At 42.3% G+C, this 22,850-nt stretch overlaps 1 protein-coding gene across 10 annotated transcripts in view; it reads left to right on the forward strand.

Annotated features, from left to right (window-relative positions):
* MARK3 (microtubule affinity regulating kinase 3) overlaps positions 1-22,850 on the forward strand; it is a 97,554-nt gene that overhangs the window by 52,536 nt on the left and 22,168 nt on the right. For 5 of the 10 annotated variants that reach the window (XM_049899565.1, XM_049899567.1, XM_049899566.1 and 2 more), the window contains exons 4-12: positions 1,493-1,541; positions 4,445-4,510; positions 9,287-9,357; positions 15,189-15,245; positions 17,315-17,551; positions 17,747-17,866; positions 18,118-18,217; positions 18,527-18,639; positions 19,123-19,276. In XM_049899565.1, coding sequence (XP_049755522.1) covers positions 1,493-1,541; positions 4,445-4,510; positions 9,287-9,357; positions 15,189-15,245; positions 17,315-17,551; positions 17,747-17,866; positions 18,118-18,217; positions 18,527-18,639; positions 19,123-19,276 — 967 coding nt within the window. The other 5 variants (XM_049899568.1, XM_049899570.1, XM_049899574.1 and 2 more) reach the window with 4 other exon arrangements.

Consider the following 22,850-nt stretch of genomic DNA (forward strand, 5'->3'; position numbering starts at 1 on the left):
AGAGAGAAGCTAAGAAGTAACTCAAGTGTTAATGGTTGTCAGGGATGTGGGTGGCTGTCTTGCATCATCTCTGAACATAAAATATGGGAATGACCACAGTCACAGCAGCAGGCATTGATGTTGGAGGTGTAGTGCTCCTGTCTCAGAAGATGAGTCCGAATTCTAAGCAGGGAAGATCATGTTTTGTAAGCTCTGATTCAGATTGTCAGTCAGGCCCTGCCATGTCCGTTTCCCCAGGCTCGCAAACGTTAGATGCGGGTCCAGTTCAGATTGTCAGTCAGACCCTGCTGTGTCCGTTTCCCCAGGCTCGCAAACGTTAGATGCAGTCCAGTTCCAGATCAGACACGGTGCACAGAGCCAAGTGCAGGAGAGCCCTGGAATCTCTCACCACCCTCCTTCCAACATAACCAACTTCTCGTCATCTCATAAGGCTCGTCCCAGCCCTTGCTTCCTATGGTTGTAGAGTCCTGGGTGTTGGGAGACCACATTCCGGCCAGATTCATCAGAGAAAGGTGGCAAGACATTGGAGGATCTTTTCCTCTCTCTTATTTGCAAGAGGGTTGAGTGAGATAGCCTCAAAAACTGCAATTTTCTGGTATGTGCTTATGTGAACCCAGGCCATTATAATCTGGCCCTCCTCAGAATTCACAGCACTTGTTTGTACAGTGAATATTTGTTTATCCTTATTCTGTGGAGTGGCTGGGCAGTGGCTGGTCTTACCTCAGCACCCAGCTGGCAGGTTGCGGAGGTGGGCGATGTACTTGCTGGGACATTGGGGCCTCTCTTTCTGCCTGTGGTTTCAAGAGGCTAGACCGGCTTCTTCACTTAGTGGCAACATTCTGTCAAGACAGGAAGCCCCAGCGCCCAAGCATTTTATCCATCCTCTTCTTGCTGCGCATTTGTTAACATGGTGTTGGCCAAAGCCAGTCACATAACTGAGTCCTCCACTGCCATGATGATTCGCTGAGGGCCGTTGATGTAACAATCTCCCACAACCTCCTGCCAGATCACCTGCCTCCTTCAGTAAGGGTCTCCCAAGGGTGGTTTGTTCACAGTCTTCTGAAAGAGATGTTTGGAATTATCAATCTAATGTGCTCATGGTGTAGTTGATTGGGACCATACAAGTTTTGACTCACCGAACCCCTGAGTAGAAGCCTTATCAAACCAGGCTGTTTAATCACAAGCAATTCTTGCCTAAGTCTGATCTTACTTCTTCAAGACAGCAAAATAAAATTGAGATTGTGCTATCATCCCCCTTGATGGGACCTTGGCCATTTTTCATAACTTAAAATTGAAGCATTTGTTAATACCATTTAATAATAGGTTATAAGCTATTTTAGAGTTAGCCCAGACTTTCGTGTTAGTCTTAGATATGGACTACTAACCATTTGCAATGAATCAGTTATCTAAGAGAAATTTAACTTTATATTGCAACAGTGGAATGTAATGTTTAATAACTTGTGTTGGGGGGATTGTGTGTGCTTTTTTTTAGCTCTTCAGAGAAGTAAGAATAATGAAGATTTTAAACCATCCAAACATAGGTACTTTCTGCTTTCTTATATACTTTTGGGTCTTAATGCATCCTTGAAAGTGTGTCATAAAACTGAACATGTATTCTAGGAGTGACAGGAGATTTCTTCCCTCCTCCCAGCCCAGGTGCACTTTTAATAAAACATATACACAAGATCTTGATCATTTATGTTAGGTTTTTGGAATTTCTGAAGACAGGGTGAAAGTTTAGTTGTTAGGTACTTGAATTTAAAGCTTTAATACAGTAGAAACATCTATAATCAGATTAACGATAATGTTCTAATTTTTTAATATACTGCATTTTACACAAATAACACACACCTTCTACATCTGTTTGCCAACCACTCCTTCCTCCCAGGAGGTATTTTCATAAGTGCTGCTATGCTAATTAAAAAAATAATATTTGAAATTAATTTTAATTATGAAAATACCTTGCACGGTGAGGGGGCAGTTGGCAAACGTAGATGTACGTTATTTGCATAAAAATACAGTATTAGAAACTGTCATAATTAAATTGTATTTAGCTAGTAGATAGAAGGAAATTGTAGTAAGTCCCGGAGTTAAGATTTTCAAAGGTACAGCACTTCTTGGTGTGACTGTGTACCTAACTAAGCAAACACTTGTACAGTGAATCATATTTGAATACGTAAGGGGTACTTGCTGTCTAAAGGCATTTTGGTATGAATCGTTTTCTAAAGCACACATCTGTTTTACCTGCCCTCTGCGCGCACAGCTCTGTGCTAGGTGCTACGAGGAAGCTTGAAGATGAGGGAGGGCCGTGGTTCTGCTGCGTCATAACTGTGGAAACAAGATGAAGGTGTGCGTGTTACTCAGCACTGACCGCACTGTGTGTACATCTCAGTGAAAGCTTTGATCCTATGTGTATCATAATAGAAGTCTTACTATTATACATTGATAACTCCTACAATCTAAAAATGTTACTTCGAGTGAAATCGCTCTTTACACAGCCAAGTGTGTAAGTTTACCATCAAAATCTACTGTAGGAAGTGGTAGCGGTGATATTTAATGTTAAGACATCACCAGGAATTTTGGGGGCACAAGAACAGAAGCTAGCGTTAACGACCTCGGAACCACAGGAGGGAGAAGGCGTTTATATAGAGCTTCTTATTTTGTTTGTATATTTATACAAAAGGCTCGTACCCTTTCTTATCAGATCCAAGCCCCCATCATTGTAAAAGGCACTGTGTTACATAGCATTAAGGAAGAAGAGGAGTCCCTGGGTGGTGCAGAAAGTTAAGCGCTCAGCTGCGAACCGAAAGGTTGGGGTTCGAGTCCCCCCAGAGACGCCTCTGAAGAAAGGCTGGTGATCTACTTCTGAAAAATCAGCCGTTGAAAACCCTGGGGAGTACACTTCTCTGACACACGTGGGGTCACCCTGAGTCGAGCTCAGAGTCAACTCGACAGCAACTGGTTTAAGAAAGAAAATCACTACCTGTTAATTATGAGAAGCTATCATCCTGCTATCAGGGATGTTAGTTAAAATGTGAAAAAGTATATGTCTTAGACTGAGTGGAATATGGTATGTTTATTAAAAACCCATTGCCGTCGAGTCGATTGCGACTCTTAATTACCTGAGTTGTGCCCCAATTCTTTTCGGAGTTCTCTGCTTACTACTAAATGACTTATCTTTGATAATGGATTCAAATCTTTAAAATTCCTATTATATTAAAGTAGTTTTCCCAGAAGAGCTAGTATTCACGTTGAATTTTAGAAGGGTTTTATTTATGTGTTAATTGTTTACCAGCACATATGCCTTAGCTTTCTTTAGTTTTTCTTGACAATCTGAATATATCAGAGTTTTAGTCCTCCGTTTGACAGACATATTTATTGATGAACACCTATGTGATAGGCACTCTGTCTAATACTGCACTGAAGGAACCCTGGTGGCACAGTGGTTAAGCGCTCGCTGCTAACCAGAAGGTCAGCGATTCAAACGCAGCAGCAGCTCCGTGGTAGAAAAGACCTGGCAATCTGCTTCTGTAAAGACTATAGCCTTGAAACCCTATGGGGCAATTCTGCTCTGTCGTGTAGGGTCGCTATAAGTCGAAATTGACTCAACAGTAATGGGTAATACTGCATTTAAAGCATCAAAACATAGCCTGCAAAATAAAAGGCTGGCATTTGCCCCAATTTTTATTTTTTTGTTAAGTGTAACTTTATGTATTATCCGAGTAAAGTAGTATGCAAAGTGATAACTTGGTAGCTTTGGAGATTTACTTTCATTTCATTTAAAAATGTATGTATTTCTAATTGATGTGTTATGGTTTTATGAATTAGCAGTAATGGAAATATTATTTCTCTGTCCAACGAGGGATTTCTATAGCAAGTCCCACCAACTCACTGAAAATTAATTCTTTTTTAAAAAGGTTTTCTTTTTTTTTTTTTGGTTAATTGCAGTATAATCCCTTCTACTCTTTCCATCTCGGCTTCAGAGTAGTCACAAAGGAGCCGTGTTTTCTGAGAATTTGTGGTCTGTCCTCAGAGCTCTACTGAAAGGCAGCAGCCTTGCACTCGCAGGACCAGAGCAGACCCCCACGGCCCCTGTGGGTTGAATGACGACCCAAGGGCTCAGCCTGCATTTTGGAGGATGAGCTCCTGGGAGGGGGACTGGCCCAGACAGACGAGTGGAGGACAGGGAAACAGAGGAGGTGTGCTTGGCTGTGCACAGGGATGTTGTACTGTTTGAGCACCCAGAAATAGTCTTTATTTTTGTGGAATCCCATGCTTTCATAAAATCTTTTCTGTTGTTGTAATATGTAACAAAATTCCTTAAAAGTGTTTTTTTTTCAAGGCCCAGCTATTAAGATTGCTTTTCATAGGTGCAGTTTGTATATGCCTGGCTGTGTGCATACAGACAGTGATCTCTTCTCCTTGTTTCTCCCCCCTCCCCTAGTAAAGTTATTTGAAGTCATCGAAACTGAAAAAACCCTCTACCTAATCATGGAATATGCAAGTGGAGGTAAGGACACGTACATCTGTTGGGGCTTTTTCCTTCTTCCCTTCCAGGAGATTGCCCATATGGATGATGGTTAAGTTTCATTTAATATCCAGAGTCATAATACACTAGCCTGGGAGTCAGGAAGTGAAGCTCCTCAGCACTTCTGGGGGCCACCATTAAGTATTTCATGATTTTCATTATTAATTGATAATATCCATTTACTCTGATTTCTAAATATATTAATACATCAGCCTGTTTGAAATAAGTAAGACCGCATGTTATGTCGTTGATGTCCATATCTCCCAGGGCCAGAAATGATGGTTAGGATTAGTGCATATGATTAAAAAGTTCCTTAAAATAAAGATTAAGGACTAGTAATTACTTGCCAAAGGATCCCTGGTGGTACAGCAGTTAAGTGCTCAGCTGCTAACCAGAAGGTTGGTACTTTGAACCACTCAGCAAATTCAAATCTACCCCAGCTCCGCTGGAGAAAGACCTGGCAATCTCCTTCTGTAAAGATTACAGCCTAGAAAGCCTTATGGGGCAGCTCATCTCTCTCACATGGGGTCACTATGAGTCAGAATCTACTCAGTGGCACCTAACAACAACAACTTCAACAATTACTTGCTCACAAGGTTGTATAAATGTAGACATTTTCTGAATCGCATTTGTATAGCCTCTTGTCTTTTATAAAAACTCTCGCGTTGCGGGTGAGGTTGGGCTGGGCTTGTAGTGTTGGACCATGTGAGTTTGGAGCTGCTGGAGGCCAGAGTCTTTCTCCCCCGACTTTGTGTAGTCCCTGCCCTAGCACAGTGCCAGGTACATAGCAGATACTCAGCAAACAAGAACCGAAGGGAATTTTTGCAATGGTAAACAGCTGGAGCCACGTCGTAGCTACCGGTCTGGCTGTCACAGTTTTGATTACAGTAGTTTTATCATTAGCCCTTTGCTCTAGTTTGCAAAACCTGGAGGTAGAAAGTTAAACCACAGCCTCATTATAATGATTTAACCCATTAAATAAAAGAGTCTAAACCCGTCATGGGGAAAAGTAAGTTACAGGGGGTGCACCTCTGACATGATTTCTTCATACTCCTAATGCCTTATTACTTGTGTGTTTCATGTTTTAAATGTGTGGTTTGGGGATTTAGTTGGAATTTTCAAACTTGAGGGGCAGTAGGGAGTGCTGAGAGTTAACTGCAGAACCATAGATCTCTGTGGAGTTCTAGTACTTTCTACTCATCTTATGGGCCAGCAGCCCAGAGTAACTTTATGACCTCACTCGTGTGGCCTCTGCAGTGTACAGGTGCTTTCTCTGGCCTGAGTGCCTTTGAGCTTCACAGGGACTCTGCGCTGGAGCATGGCCGGGAGTAACAGCATTTTACCCTTGAAGAAATGGAGGCTTCAAGTCTTCCCCTGGTCACACTGCCAGGCCCGGAGCCCTGCCGCCTGGTACACAGAACCATAGCGCCTTTCCCGATGGGTCTGTCACAGCTTCTGTTCACGGCTGTTTTAGGTATCCAGGTTATAGGGGTGAGACAGAAACATCTGAGAAGCATTCAGTTTTAGTAGAAAGAGGATGGGCTTTGGGACAGATGGACACGTCCAGCTAGTGTCCCTGATTGGCTATGAGACCTGGCAGGCTCACTGCAGTGCTCAGCATTAGAACCACACTGAATTTTTGTTTGGGGCATTTACTTTAATTGGCTCAACAAAGCACTGTCGGTTTTCAGGATGGTGGTTTTATTAATGATGCGTTTGTCATTGTGAACAATAGTGGTTTCATTAAGTTGACCACCCCTTCCTCCCAGCCTGGTCCCTTTGATTTGGTAGAATCATAGAATTTTAGAATTGGGAGGAATCTTAAAAATGATCAGGGACAGCTGTCTAATTTTTATAGATGAAACTAAAGCATACAAAGTTTGTTCTGTGCCAAGGACTCCATAGCTAGTTAGGGCAGGACCTGAACCAGCTAGGACCAAGGGCTTCCCGAACTGCCCAGTCTCAGGGTTCTTTCCACTAAACACAGTCACACTGCATGGCTCCAGAGTGTGGCCTGGGCACAAAGAGCTAGTTTTTCCTTTTTTTTTTTCTTTTTCTTCTCAAATAGCCTTTAGAGGTTTTCAGTTCTGCTGCTTAATCTGAGTGTTAATACATTTTTAATAAGGAAAAAAAAGAGGGACCTGTGTTGAATTCCTGATTTATGACTTAGAGATCGTAAATGTGACTTCATGGTTTCAGAAACTTTCCCTCCAAAGTTTATTCCCTTAAGAGGTTTATATCGTATTTGAACTTATAAAAAATAAAAATTACATTGACAGGTTTGGACTTTGTGTTATTCTACAACAGCTAGTGTGTTTAATCCATCAATTTTTTTGAAGAGCCAGAGGTTTTTGATACAGCACGCACGTATCTTCAGTTGTTTTCATTTATTAACCACGTTTGACACCGTGAATGCTTCTGCAGATAGACGGTCATTCACTTAGAAAATGCTGACTTTTTACTATGACATCTAACTTCATAAGTCCTAGTATATAAACTAACATAGTGTAAACTAAGAATATGTAATGCCTTTGAAAAGATTATGCAATCTTATGAAAATATGCCATCCATTATTGAAAATTCAGTTGTTCAGAGTTTAAAAGAAAGAAGTATTCATGTGCAATACAGGGTGGCTATTTCTTCAAAAATATCTATTTGTTATGCTCTGAACTAAGCCTTTTTAAGCATCAAAATATTTTAGTTCAGTATTATCACTAAGCTGATGGAAGTGTGCCGTCTCTCTGTGAAGTAGACATGCTTCTTCCCCCAAAACATTGTTTACCAAAATTTTCTAAATTAATACTCTGGTGGTGCAGTAGTTAAGAGCTCAGCTGCTTAACCAAAAGGTCGTCAGTTCAGATCCACCAGCCACTCCTTGGAAACCCAAGGGGCAGTTCTACTCTGACATATAGGGTTGCAATGAGTCAAAATTGACTTGACAGCAACGGGTGTTTTGTATTGATGTCAGAGGCGTTGTTTCATTACTTTAAATTGATAAGCAATTGACAGTCCTGATACATACCTTAACGTCACCTCTGTTCCCCTGGGAATTAACATTGGGTAAGCTACCACCTGGAACCCTGGTGGCGTAGTGGTTAAGTGCTACGGCTGCTAACCAAAGGGTCGGCAGTTCGAATCCCCCAGACGCTCCTCGGAAACTCTATGGGGCAGGTCTACTCTGTCCTATACAGTTGCTATGAGTTGGAATCGACTCGACGGCGCTGGGTTTGTTCTTTTTGTTTTTTTTTTTTGAAGCTACCACCTAGGGCCCTGGTGGCACAGTGGCTAAGAGCTCAGCTGTGAACCAAAAAATCGGTGGTTTGAATTTACCAGCCCCTCCTTGGAAACGTTATGGGGGCAGTTCTACTCTGACCTATTGGGTCATTGTGAGTTGGAATTGACTCTACAGCAGCAGGTTTGGTTTTGGTTTTTAAGCTAACACCTCAGTGTCTGTCAGCAAATTCTATCGGCTTTCCTTTCAGACCGTGTCCTGCGTCCAGCCCCTTTGTACCACAGTGCCACTCCCACTCCAGCCACAGTCATTCTTGCCTTGATGATACAATGTCTCCCAGTGGTCTCCCTGCCCTTTCCCAAGCCCAGCACCCCCTGTCCTATAGCAGCCAAAGCGACCATTTTAGAGGCCAGTCATTTCACATTCCCCTCTCTTCTGGGCTCCCTCCTCATGATGTCCTCTCCTATGCTCTGGCCTGGCCTTTCCTGTCACTGCTCTGCCCTGGTTCACACTTTTCCAGCCACAGGGCCTCCTTGCTGTTCTCTCTGCCTAGAATCTTATTCTTCCAGATAACTGACTGCACTGCTCACTCCCTGTGAGTCAGCAAAGCGCCTGTGCGCGTGCGCACACACACATATATACACACCCTATTTCTTTCCCAGCTTTTTCTCCATAGCACTTATTATCTGACCAAAAAAGCCCAAACCTGTTGCCTTTGAGTCGATTCTAACTCATAGTGACCCTACAGGAGGAGCGCCTGATGGATTCAAACTGCTGACCTTTTGGTTAGCAGCTGTAGCCCTAACCACTATACCACCAGGGTTTCCAAAGCCATTGCTGTTGAGTTGATACCGACTCATAGTGACCCTATAGGACAGAGTAGAGCTTTGCCCCATAGAGTTTCCAGGAAGTGCCTGGTGGATTCGAACTGCCGACTTTTTGGTTAGCAGCTGAACTCTTAACCACCGCACCACCAGGGTTTCCCATTACCTGACAGACTGTGTATGCATTTGTTTATCTCCCCTCCCCCATCAGAGTGTAAATGCCGTGAGGAAAGGAGCCTTGTCCTGTGCGTCAGTTGTCATGTCTCCCCAGAGCTGGAACAGTGCCTGGCAGTTTAGTAGGCGCTCAGTAAACGTGTCGAGTAAATGAATATATTCTGGAAATGCTTCTTTGTCATAATCCTACAATGAGGGCACCTTCCTTTAACACAAATGACTTATCATCTTAAACTTTCAGTTTTCATTAAAGCAGATTGAAAATACATAACCCTTTAAAATAAAAGTTATATAATTTAAACATGAGAATTTAATTTTAAGGCTTTTCTCTCAAAGATTTGACAAGCTTAAATGCTGTGATTAAACTAATGGCTAGCTCAGTTCAGATTTCACATTTTTCTGGCTATCTTCATACCTGTAATTAAAAATAAAAATTAAAACATTGCTAAAAGCAGAACACCGTCAATTTGTGGGAAAATTAATTCGAGAAGTAGGACTTCTGCTGACTTTCATTTCTCTCAATTATAGGTGAAGTGTTTGACTATTTGGTTGCACATGGAAGAATGAAGGAAAAAGAAGCAAGAGCTAAATTTAGACAGGTATGAATAAACACTCCTTTATTAATTTAATAAAGATATTTTAAACCCTGAAGCAAGCGTTTGCCTCTGTTAGTGTTCATGAGGCCTGTTGGATGGAGCAGGGGTTGTCCGTTCAGTACAACAAAACTTTATTAGTATCTTTCCTGCACAAGGCACTGTGCTAGAGGCAGCCACGGGACCTACTCTCAGCTTTGTGATCAGGACTTTAGTCACACTCCTACTATTTTTACTTCAGTTTTTGACAGTAGAGCCTTAAAAAACTAGAGCCTTTCAAAACACATGTGGTTACATTCATTAAAACCCTTTTTTTTTTTTTTAATTTCAGGATTTTTAACAAACAGAGTCACGATCCCGACATTCATCATTCATTTTGCCTTACATAAGCCAAGACCAGGTGTCACTTAATCTGTTAATTAGTGACTTCTTGCTTTGTCTTCCACCCCACTCTTGAAAGAGGCACTTGTTTTAACAAAAGCAGGTTTTAAGAATAGAGGTGGCTTCCCTCTTCTATCTTTATTAATAATTACTATTTTTTGATTGCTCGTTCCTGCCAGATACTGGAATAAGTGCTGTACCTACAATAATGTAAGTTGTGCAGCAGCCTCGTGAGTTAAGGAGGAGTATGCCCATTTTAGGAGCCCTGGTGGCTCGGTGGTTAAGTGTTTGGCTGCTAACCAAAAGGTCAGCAGTTTGAATCCACCAGCAGCTCCTTGGAAACCCTATGGGGCAGTTCTGCTCTGTCCTGTAGGGTCGCTATGAATCAGAATAGACTCCACGGCAATGGGTTTGGTTGATTTGGTATACCCATTTTATAGATCAGGAAGCTGAGGCAAAGGAGGATTAAATAACTCACCCAAAATTTCATGCCTGTCATGTAGCAGAGCTGCCATATGTTCAGACCCAGCTCCTCTGACTCCAAAACTCAAATTCTTAATCATTATATTGTGTTGTTTAGAGTAGGAATTGGCAAACTTCTTCTGTAAAGGGCCAGCTAGTAAATGTTTTAGGCTTTATGGACTGCGTGATCTCTGCCCTCTCTGCTGCTGTAGTGCAAAGCAGCCGTAGACTCTCAGACATAAACATGAGTTACCGAGTTCCAGTAAAAGTTTATTTACAAAAACAGGCCCTCATTTGCTGACCTCTGACTGAGATGAAAGAGCATGTACTTCATTACTTTTAAATTAACTCTGCACTTCCACAGTTACAGGGTCTGCATTTAAATAGAGGTGCAGCCTCATTTTCCTCAGAGCCTTTAGCTGTTTGTTTACTCACACATCAGGTTGTCAGGGTAGGGGGATAGTTGGAGACTTTAAAAGGTGCACATACTTGAAAAGGCAGTGCTGAGCCAAGTTTCAGGTTTTCCTTTACACGGCGTCTTCTGACTTGCTTAGTCTGGTTGTATGCTCATTTATATATAAGTTTCTTAGCTTTTGCCATTGCTTAAACTTAATTTAGAAGCTTAATGGTACTTTGAATTAAAACCTAAGTATCAAAGTTGAAACTAACTTTGGCTAGTTACTTAGCGTCTCTAGTCCTCAGTTTTTCCACCCATTAAAAAAGGTAGTTATACTTGATGAATTCTGACGTTCATTCCGGTTCTGAGGTTATTTGATTCTGTAGTCTATGGGAGGAAACCCAAATTTCTCTTTATTACAGAATGAGTCTGTATGACCCTTTCCATAACTGTACTCTTGTAATTTTTATCAATTGCCCACCTAGAAGCCAAGGTTTTTTGCCTAAATCCCTTCCCACTTGAATGACTGTCTGATTTGTAAACTTCTGTATGAATGTGGTTTATTGACCTTGACGAAAAGGGCTGGTGTCAGCCAGCAGCAGCAGACCTGTGCCCCTACCTCTCCACGGAGGGGTCACCTGTGAACCCACGGCACCTTTCCTCTCCCGTCTGTATCCAGCCCCTGGGGCCTGACTGTCAGAGGGGCTGGGACACTTAGTAAAGCGTGAGGAAGTAACCTGGGTTCTGGTTTCCATTCTCTGCAGAAAGCCTGACGCCTTTAATTGAGGAACCTATTGGTTGCACCAGGAGAGATGGTTTATGTGTGTGCCTTTACAATCACCACTTGACTTACAGCGTAGCCTTGTTTCCCTTTAATGTGGCCTTTTTTCCTTGAGGTGGTATTTCCCTGAGACTGTTCATTTAAACTTGGAAGGACCAAGTTTGATACTGGTGTTTCCACTTGTGCCTTCTAATTGTCGTGCCTTCCAGGAGCTTACAACTCATCATTACTTTAAATAAAAAAATGCTTTCCTGTTTATGTCAGAGAGGAAGGCCTGCCGCACACAGACTGCACTGGGCACCATCCTTTTCTAACAATAGGCCTTCTTTCCGTATTCATCAGCAGATGGCTTTACTCCTCACCTTTCCCATCCTAGTTACTGCTTAGGCAGTTTTAATTTTTTGGTTGAGCTCTTATCCTTTTCAAAGAAAATGAGTGGATTCCTGGCTCCATCATTTTTATTCACCTTTTTCCTGGTGGGTTGATAATGTTGCTGCCATTCGCTCATGTATGTCTGAAAGCGAAGCAGGCAACATTCGAATTTTACCCTGGAAAACACCACTGTTCTCAGCCTTCTTTAGAAATGACTGCTTCTGACTTAAAAGCAGGGTACAGAAAAGCAATAGCTTAAAGTTGATTATTTTCAGATTATTGTGGCATTGGGTTAGCTTTAAGCTGTTTGTAGCTAAATGAAGAGAAAGTCTTTGATCTCTTTGAGAAAGGGCAGGGAATTGTTGAATTTGATTCAAAAGAATTTGAAAATAACCTACAAGAAAAATTTCCATATGAGAAAAAAAGTCGGGAAAAAAACTAATAGTGAATGAGAAAAAGGAAAAAGTTGGATCTGGCAGTAGTAAGATAAAATATACCAAGCTAACAAACTTAATACTTTGTTTTGGGAAAGCAAAGCTGTTTCACTTCCCCAGTTTTCACGCTTACAGAATATAACGGCAGTGGTGATAATCCAAAGTAACAGGTGCTTTAAAAACTGTATCTTGGCATTGGAATCTTTGTACCTTTAGTTAATTATGAGTCGGTCTGGTAGCCTGAATATTCATTTTATATAAAGTAATGAGGCTGTTTAGTGAAACCCTGATTTTGGCATCATCTCATCCTAGCTCCATTCCGGCTTCTCCTTGCTGCTTATACTGAACCAAAATTTCAGCCTATAGAACCGATGTCTCTGAGACTTTACGTCCGTAAGTGGGGGCAGGTGGCTTTCAGTTAAGAGCAGACGATGATTTGGAGACAGTGTTTTCATTATAACCCCAGCTTTGGACATATGTAATCACGTGTTTAAACACACAGGCACCAGAATAACAGGAATATACTTGCATATACTACTCTAAGTTTCCTAAAATTTCTATAATGAGCATGTAAACTTTTATAATTAGAAAAAGGAATATTTTTCAGGTTACTAGTAAGTTTGAAATTTCAGTAAAACAGTTGTTTAGGTTAACATTGCCAGTCACAGAAACAATTAGGAATCGATTAATTTAAAAGCACACTGTGATCCAACAAGAATCTAATAACCAAAATATATAAATCTTCAACAAATTAACAACAAAAAGATAAATAATCCAATAATAAAATGGGCAAAGGACTTGAATAAACTTTTCACCAAAAAGGACATTCAGATGGCCACCAAACACATGAAAAGATGCTCAGCATCATTAACCAACAGAGAGATGCAGATCAAAACCACAATGAGATACCATTTCATTCCCACTGGGATGGCTAAGGTTACAAAAAACAAAATGACAAATGTTGATGAGGATGTGGGGAAATTGGAAACCTTATCTGTTGCTGGTGGGAATACAAAATGGTACAGCCATTGTGGACAAGTGTGGCAGTTCTTCAGAAAGCTAAAAACAGAACTACTGTGTGACCCAGCAATCCCACTCCTAGGCATGTATCCAGAAGACTTGAAAGCAGATACTCAAAAAGAGCCCTATACGCCAGTGTTCCTCGCAGCACTATTCACAATAGCCAAAAGGTGGAAACAACCTAAATGCCCATCAGCAGAAGAATGGATAAACAAAATGTGGTCCATACATACAATGGAATACTAATCAGCCAGTAGGAGAAATGGAGTCTTGATACATACTACAGTATGGATGGAGCTTGAAGACATTATGCTGACCGAAATAAACCAGTCACAAAAGGTCAAATATCGTATGACCTCACTTATATAAAAAGATAAGAAAAGGCAAATGTATAGAGAACAAAATTTGTTAGTGCTTACCAGGGCCCGGAGGAGACAGGAAAAGGAGGGTTAATGGTGATGGAAAAATCACATTGATTAAGGGTACGGTTGCACAGCTGATTATTCTAAGTGCTGTCAGTAAGTTGTACACCTGTAAAAAGTTGACCTGACAAAAACTGTGTAATATGTTCATAACAACAACAAAAAGGAAGAAAAGAGTAGCTGCTGAGGCTGCTTGTGTACAGGTAAATACCCCTTGGGATTTGGTTCTTTGGTTTGGAGGTTTAGGCTCACAGTTTCATGAAACATCCCAGTTAATTGGCCTGGTAACATGTTAGTGCCTCTGTTCTAACCCATAGTTCACTGCATACTGCCTGCAGTCTGAAACGCTTGCAAGCTGCCATCCAAGGCACAGCAATTGGTCTCCATTCACCTGGAGCAACAGAGGAAGGAAGAGAGTCAGGAATAGGGGAAGGATGTGGAAGGTGTGCCTGATTGCCTCCCTGAACAGCTGCCCCCTTTGCCGTGAGACCAGAACTCGATGGCGCCTGGCTACTGTCACTGGACATTTTGATCAAAGATTCTGTGGAAGAATCCTGATCAAAAGGGGGAATATACAGAGCAGAACCTCCAATTCCAAGACTCTAGACTTCCTGGCACCATGGAGGGTGGATGAACCCCTGAAACTGTTACCCTGAAATAATCTTTAAACCTTAAACCAAAAATATCCCCTAAAGTCTTCTTGAAAACAAAAAATAGTTTAGCTTAACTAGTAAAAACTATCTGCCTTAAGCATTGTGCTCTTTTAAGAACTATATATATGGAATCAAATTGACAACAGCAACTCAAAAGATGGGAACCTTAGGGGGCAGTGAGCTTATTTTAATGAGGGAAGAGCAACTCAGGAAAGGAGGGTGAGGGTGACTGCACAACTCAAAGAATGCAATCAGTGTCACTGAATTGTATGTGTAGAAACTGTTGAATTGGTGTATGTTTTGCTGTGTATATTCTCAACAACAAAATAAGATTTAGGAAAACTATAAATAAAAGCACACTGCTGGGCGTTGAGGGATCCTTGTTGATATGACACTGCAACGTTCATTCTTTCATTTTGAGGAAGAGGAAACTGATCCTTAGACAGGTTAAGAAACTTCAGCTGTCCTTGAACCCACAAGAGTGTCTTAGGCCACAGACTAACTGGGAGGACAAGTAGTAGCAGAGGAAAACCAGCCTGAAGGAGAACCGGCCGTGGGTGGTCAGTCCGTGGTGTCCAGGCAGTCAGGGTTGGTCCTCCGGGCGTGGAAAGGCTGCACAGGAGCCTTTGGTGCTGGGCCTGGGGCAGCCAGCGTCCTCCAGGCCCTGTGGTTGGGCCTGCCCCACACTCCAGAACAGCTGCGCTGTCAGCCAAACTAGAGAGAAGAGGAAGAACGCCCAGCCTAAGTTCATCCAAATGGAAAAGTTCAGAGCTTAAGAAAACTGTTTTTAGAGCTCCACGTAGATACATTGGAGTGTTTGCTGAGCATATTGCCTGTGTGAACGTTGATGAAGTGTGTTCGTCTAAGTGTGAGTTACACCAGTGCTGACTGTCACCCTCGCCCGTTCCTGTCCAGATTGTGTCAGCGGTGCAGTACTGCCACCAGAAGCACATCGTTCACAGAGACCTCAAGGTGAGGAGACGCGCGGGTACAGAGAGATTGCGTTATTAAGTAGAAAAGGCTCAGTCCTGTAATCAGGAATCCTTACAGAAAAATCAGGTTTATTAATTAGAAGCGCTTTACATCTCAGTTACTGTAGTTGATCTGTGGAGGAAAATCCTCACACAGCCAAACACTCAGGGGCCTCCAAAACAGGTGGTCTCCCCTGACAACATCGTCAGTGCTGCCTGGCCTCCTGCCAGCATCCTCGCCTGTTCACAGCAGTGGGTACTTGAGGCCTTCTTCACGGCCCTCCACCACTGTGGTCACTCGACATATGCTGAGGCTTCATAGTTCACAGAGAAAATAGAAGCCCCAGGCAGAAACTCCGTCCATTTCCAGCAGGCCTCAGAGTTCACTGCCTCTCACCATCCTTTGCTTCTTGCCTCTCGTTTACAGGGAAGGGCACCTCTGCTGCCCTTCCTCCTGGGGCCTGGGTCCTGCTTCCTCCTGCCTTCTCAGGTATCCAGCTCTTCGCTGCCTCCTTCTCTTGTGTTCCTTCATGCTCCCTCTTTTCCTGCTGACTTCTCACAGCGTTGACATGTACTCAAGTCTGTACCCTCTTTTACAGAAAAACCTCCCCACACAGTCCCCCTTCCAGGCACACCCTTTCCCTCTCTTCACCATCACAGCCACATTTCTCTAAATGTTGTCTAGACTCTGGCACTTGGTACTCACTCCTCACATAATTGTCTTCAAGGTGGTGGCTCCTGTCCACACCCACACTAGGGGCATCTTCGTCCATTCTGGTAGTTTCGGTGACCACCTGTATGCTGGGGACCCCAGATCCGTCCCTCAGCCAGAGCTGTCTGCTAGGACCCAGGATCCAGGTGACAAAAGGGCACCTTCACTTTGGCATTCCACAGGCACCTGAGGCTCAGCGAGTTGAAAGCCTAAACCCTCCCCCCAAATCAGAGTGCCCCTCACCTCAGTGACGAGTGTCGCCTCTTTGCCTCCCTCTCCTTACGTGACCGTCCTGCCGCCAGATTCCACTGCCCCTGCTTGCCGGGTGTTTCTTGAGCTCACTCACTTTTCTGTCCCCGTTCCCACTGTCCTAGTCGAGACCGCCCTTGCCCTCTTGATGACTCCAGTGGCTCCTGGCCTGCTCTGCCTGCACCCCTAGTGCCTCCTACTCCCATATCTGGTCTCCACATTGCAGCCAGGATGGTCATCTCCCTGCTCAAACTACTCTTCAGTGGCTTCCTTGGCCTAAGTATGAACGTACAGACTTTCCCACCACAGCTCACCTGGCGGCCCTTTGTGAGTCATCCTTGGCCTTTCCCAGCCTTCTCTCTGCATCTCTTTCCTACCAGTTGAGTAAGCATGCTCTCTCTTACCTTGGGATTTTCAGACTGTTCTTAAAGTACCTTTCACCCAACTCACCCACTGCTATCAGCTAAACCTTCTGGCCTTTCAGGCAAGGGCTTAGATTTTACTTCCTCTCAGACACCTTCCGGAACCTTGTGGTACTGGTCCCACAGCTCCCCACACCTCCCCTTCCCGAGCACTTACACTAGTGCGACTGCTTATTTTTCTGTCTCCCTTCTGAACTATGAGCTCTTTGAAGGCAAGGCCCTGTCTTATTCACCATTTTACATCCAGACACTAATATAATGCCTGGGGTGTAGTAGCCACATAGTGAAGACTTGTCAAAATAAATGAAAATGACTAATTTGTGTCTTGATGATGTTTGTGATTTCCCCTCCCCGGTAATAGCCATTTTACTACTATTTAGCTGTTTTTATGAAATGGGGCTGTCCATATTAAATCAAGTACCTATTTTTTTTTTTTTTTTAAGCCTTTTATTATTCTTCATTGAAAAAGCCATCCAATATTTTTTGCTTTTGGGGCATTCGATGTTTAAAAATTAGTGCTAGAATTTATCTCCTCTTTTTTTTCCCCTGGGAAGATTTTCTCATTTTATTCATTAGGCTATATTAACTTTATGTCATTACAAAGAGCTTTTATGAAATGCCTAATTCTATCACAGTTCCAATTATATTTTGGTTAAATTTCATTTTGTCTTGATGTTTTCCCTCTAGGCTGAAAATCTATTGTTAGATGCTGATATGAACATTAAAATAGCAGACTTTGGTTTTAGCAATGAATTTACTGTTGGCAGTAAACTGGACACGTTTTGTGGCAGTCCTCCATACGCGGCCCCAGAGCTCTTCCAGGGCAAGAAATACGATGGGCCCGAGGTGGACGTGTGGAGCCTGGGCGTCATTCTCTACACGCTAGTCAGTGGGTCACTTCCTTTCGATGGACAAAACCTAAAGGTACAGGAAGCCGTTACAACCATGGTCTTCCAAATTCTAAAAGGATTTTATAATACGGGGTAATGTTTGTAATGTTACGTCAATCAACATGTGGGCTTCAGTGGTAGACTGTTTTTTGTTTTGTTTTGTTTTTTTAATCTAAAAGTTGATTCACGAGTTTCTTTCCTCTCTACCCCACCCTATCCCCATCTCAAGGAACTGAGAGAGAGAGTATTAAGAGGGAAATACAGAATTCCTTTCTACATGTCCACAGACTGTGAAAACCTTCTCAAACGTTTCCTGGTGCTAAATCCAATTAAACGAGGCACTCTAGAGGTAATCTCATAAATAGAAATAATTACCAACTTTAAAATGTTTTTAGAACTTGCTTGGTTTGTGTAACATCCTGAATATTTTCCTGGGGCTTTTTAATTATGGATGTTAAAACAGGAATTGAGACATTAAAGTTTTTTATAAAGCTTCTCTTTGAGCTATAATCAATGAAATTTTAACAGTAAGTTCTCCTAAATACTGCAGTTATCTGTATGTATTATTTTATACTGCTGACGAACAGTTCACCTTTCCAGCAAATCATGAAGGACAGGTGGATCAATGCAGGGCACGAGGAAGATGAACTGAAACCATTCGTGGAGCCCGAGTTAGACATCTCAGACCAGAAGAGAATAGGTAACTTCTCTGTGCCCTCCCCTGTGCCTCTGTGTGTTCCTGCAAGTACCACGTTTCTGCTTTGATTTATATGGATATGGCTAGAGTGGGCACAGCAGGAAGGGAAGCACACGTTCATGAATCAGCTTACCTGTTCTGTCGTATTTAGGAACTTCCCTACAGTTCCCTATAAACATCCAGTAACTCAGAAACAAGTTAGCTGCTCATTTACGTTAGAAAATGTATAGTCTTTTAGGTCAAACAACCCTGAAACAAATGATTGCTTACCCAAACAAAATACACACAAACTGTATTGTACCCTTCTTTTAGATATTATGGTGGGAATGGGATATTCACAAGAAGAAATTCAAGAATCTCTTAGTAAAATGAAATATGATGAAATCACAGCTACATATTTGTTGTTGGGGAGAAAATCTTCAGAGGTAAGAGTAATCAGACAGGAAACGCTAAAATATTCTTAATGTAAACTACCAGTTCATATAAACTATTCTCTTAGTTTTTGTTTTTTCTTTTAGTATATACAACATGTTTGTTATATCATTTTTAAATTTACCCGTAGATGACAAATCTAACTCCTATGACGATTGTAAACTACTATTTTAAACTAAAGATGATAAACCTTAATAATGGATATTGTCACAAACTTGTCTTTCATAAGATAGCCTATATCAGTAAAGTATCAGATGAAGTAGAGCATTTTAAGTTATTTGAGAAAGCCTAGAAAGAAGGTCACAGTGCATTTCCTTTTTTGAGTGTTCCCAGTTCCCTGGTGAAGGCCCACCATTTTGTGCAGTGCGAGTCTTCTCTCTGAATGAACTGTGTTATTAGAGGTTCCAAGTGTAGTGTCCTAATGAACCACTTGGGTCCGTGTTGTGGTTCGCTCTGTTTTTCTCATTTTCTCTTAGCTGGATGCTAGTGACTCCAGTTCTAGCAGCAATCTCTCACTTGCTAAGGTTAGGCCGAGCAGTGATCTCAACAACAGCACTGGCCAGTCCCCTCACCACAAGGTGCAGAGAAGTGTCTCCTCAAGCCAGAAGCAGAGGCGGTACAGTGATCATGGTAAGTCTGTGACCGCCCTGCCCAGATGCCCTAACGATGGGGCGTAGCCTTTCGCTTAGGGCTTCCTGGGGCTGGGGGCTGCCTAGATTTCCCTTCTTGGTGTTTATTTCATAGCCTTCCTACAGCTACTGGCTTGGGTACCCCACGGCTCTGACCTCCTTGGTAAATTCATGGGCTTTTACTAGGAAGGCTTAGTTGGACGGAACCCTTACCGTTTGCCCCTGTAGGACCCCTGCTTCGGTCTGTAGCTCTCTGTTCACCCTTTTTCCCATTACCGCATCAGGTTGACCTCATAAAGCAGCACTGTCTGGCAGAACTTTTCTGTGATGACAGAAATGTTCTGTATCTGTACTGAGCGACAGAGTAGCTGCTAGCCACATGTGGCTACTGAGCACTTAACTAAGGAAATGATTTTTAATTTCAATTAATTTAAATTAGTCACATTTATGTACCCACCATCGCTTGTCTCTCTGTTTGTCGTACTGTGATGTCTTGCATGTTGCTGTGAGGCTGGAAGCTATGCCACCAGTATTTCAAATACCAGGAGGATCCCACGTGGACAGGTTTCAGTGGAGCTTCCAGATTAAGACAGACTAGGAAGAAGGACCTGGCAGTCTACTTCTGAGAATACTGGCCAGTGAAAACCTTATGAATGGCAGTAGAACATTGTCTGACATAGTGCTGGAAAATGGGCACCCAGATTGGAAGGCCCTCAAAATAACGACTGGGGAAGAGCTGCCTCTTCAAAGTAGAGTCAACCTTAATGACGTGGATGGAGTCAAGCTTTCGGGCCCTTCATTTGCTGATGTGGCATGACTTGAAATGAGAAGAAGCAGCTGCAAACATCCATTAATAATCAAAACATGGATGTACAAAATATGAATCTAGGAAAATCGGAAGTTGTCAGAAATGAAATGGAACGCATAAACGTTGATATCTTAGGCATTAGTAAGCTGAAATGGACTGGTATTGGCCATTTTGAATCGGACAGTCACATGGTCTACTCTGTGGGAGTGACAAATTGAAGAACAATGGCATCGCATTTATCATCAAACAGAGCATTTCAAGATCCATCCTGAAATACAGCACTGTCAGTGATAGGATAATACCATATGCCTGCCAGGAAGGCCAGTTAATACAACTATTATTCAAATTTAATAATGCCAAAGATGAAAAAATTGAAGATTTTTACCAACTTCTGCAGTCTGAAATTGGTCATGCGATCAAGATATGTTGATATTCACTGGTGATTGGAAAACAAAGAAGGATCAGTAGTTGGAAAATATGGCCTTGGCGATGGAAACAAACCTGGATTTTACAAGACCAATGACTTATTCGTTGGAAATAACCTTTTTTCAACAACATAAACTGTGACTATACATGAACCTTGCCAGATGCAATACACAGGAATCAAACTGACTGCATCTGTGGAGACAATAGAGAATCTCAAGATTATCAGTCAGAACAAGCCCAGGGGCCGCCTGTGGAACAGACCGTCAGTTGCTCATAATGCAAGTTCAAGTTGAAGAAAATTAAAACAAGTCCACAAGAGCCAAAGTACGGCCTCGAGCATATCCCACCTGAATTTACAGATCATCTCAAGAACAGATTTGACGCATTGAACACTAATGACCAGAGACCAGATGAGTGCTGCAAAGACATCATACATGAAGAATGCAAAAGAACATTAAAAAGAAAAGAAAAAAAGACCAAAATGGATGTCAGAAGAGACTCCAAAACTTGTTGTCAAACATAGAATAGCTAAAGGAATGGAAGAAATGATGAAGTAAAAGCACCGAGCAGAAGATATCATAGGTAGCTCAAGAGGACAAAAAGTGAAGCATCGTAATGAAATGTGCAAAGACCTGGAGTCAGAAAACCAAAAGGGAACGACATGCTCCGTATTTCTCAAGCTGAAAGAACTGAAGAAAAAATTCAGGCCTTAAGCTGCAACATCCAAAGATTCTGTTGGCAAAATACTGAACAACAAAGAAAGCGTCAGAAGAAGATGGAATATACAGAATCACTGTACCAAAAAGAATTGGTGGATGTTCAGCTACTTCAGGAACCAAGGCATTGGTGAAAAACAAGGCTCCAGGAAGGGACGGACCATCAATTGAGACGCTTCAACAAGTGGATGCAATGTTGGAAGCACTCACTCATCTATGCCAGGGTATTTGGGAGACAGCTACGTAACCAGCCAACTGGGAGATATCCACATTCGTGCCCACACCAAAGAAAGGCACCAACAGAATGCGGAAACTACTGAACAGTATCATTAATATCACACGCAAGTAAAATTATGCTGAAGGTGATTAAAAAAACCGGTTGTCGAGGCACATTAGCAGAAAACGGTCAGAAATTCAAACTGGACTCCAAAGAGCATGCGGGACGTGGGATCCCATTGCTGATGTTAGGTGGATCCAGGCTGAGAGCAGACAGTACCGGAAGGATGCTTACCTGCGTTTTATTGACTGTGCAGAGGCATTCGACTGTGTGGGTCATAACAAATTACAGATAACATTTCTAAGAATGAGAATTGCAGAACACTCAATTTTGCTCATGAGGAACCTGTACATAAACCAAGAGGCAGTAATTCAATCAGAACCAGGGTTATTCCGCGTGGTTTAAAACGAAGAAGGGTGTGCATCAGGGTTGTGTCTTTTCATATTCAACCTGTATGCTGAGCAAGTAATCTGAGACGCTAAGCTGTATGAAGAAGAACGCAGCATCAGGATATGAGTAAGACTTATTAACAACCCACAGCGTACAAATGACACAACCTTGTTTGCTGAAAGTGCAGAAGACTTGAAGCATTTACTGATGAAGATCAAAGACTATAGCCTTCAATATGGATTACACCTCAACGAAAAGGAAATAAAAGCCCTCACAACTGGGCCAGTAAGCGACAACATGATAAACAAAAAAGACTGAAGTTGTCAAGGATTTCATTTTACTTGGATCCACTATCAACACCCATGGAGGCAGCAGTCAAGAAATCAAATGACATACTGCATGGGACAAATCTACTGCAAAAGACCTCTTTAAAGTGTTAAAAAGCAAAGATGTTACCTTGAGGACTAAGGTGTGCCTGATTTAAGCCATGGTATTTTCGGTTGCCTAATATGCATGCACAAGCTGGACAATGAATAAGGAAGACTGAAGAAAAATGATGCATTTTAATCATGATGTTGGTGAAGAATGTTGAAATATACCATGGACTGCCAGAAGAATGAACAGATCTGTTTTGGAAGTAGTATAGCAGCCAGAATGCTCCTTGGAAGCGAGTTCATTTCACATACTTCGGACATGTTATCAGGAGAGACCAGTCCCTGGAAAAAGACATCATGCTTGGTAAAGTGGAGGATCAGTGAAAAAGAGGAAGACCCTCAACAAAAAGGAATGACACGGTGGCTGCAGCAGTGGGCTCAAACATGGCAATGATTGTGAGGATGGCGCAAGACAGGACAGTGTTTTGTTCTGTTGAACGTAGGGTCTTTATGAGCTGGAACCGACTCGACAGCACCTAACAACAACAGTGTACCCACATGTGGCTAGTGGCTACCATATTGGA

Source organism: Elephas maximus, chromosome 10 (assembly GCF_024166365.1).
Source record: "Elephas maximus indicus isolate mEleMax1 chromosome 10, mEleMax1 primary haplotype, whole genome shotgun sequence".
Taxonomy (NCBI): Eukaryota; Metazoa; Chordata; class Mammalia; order Proboscidea; family Elephantidae; genus Elephas; species Elephas maximus.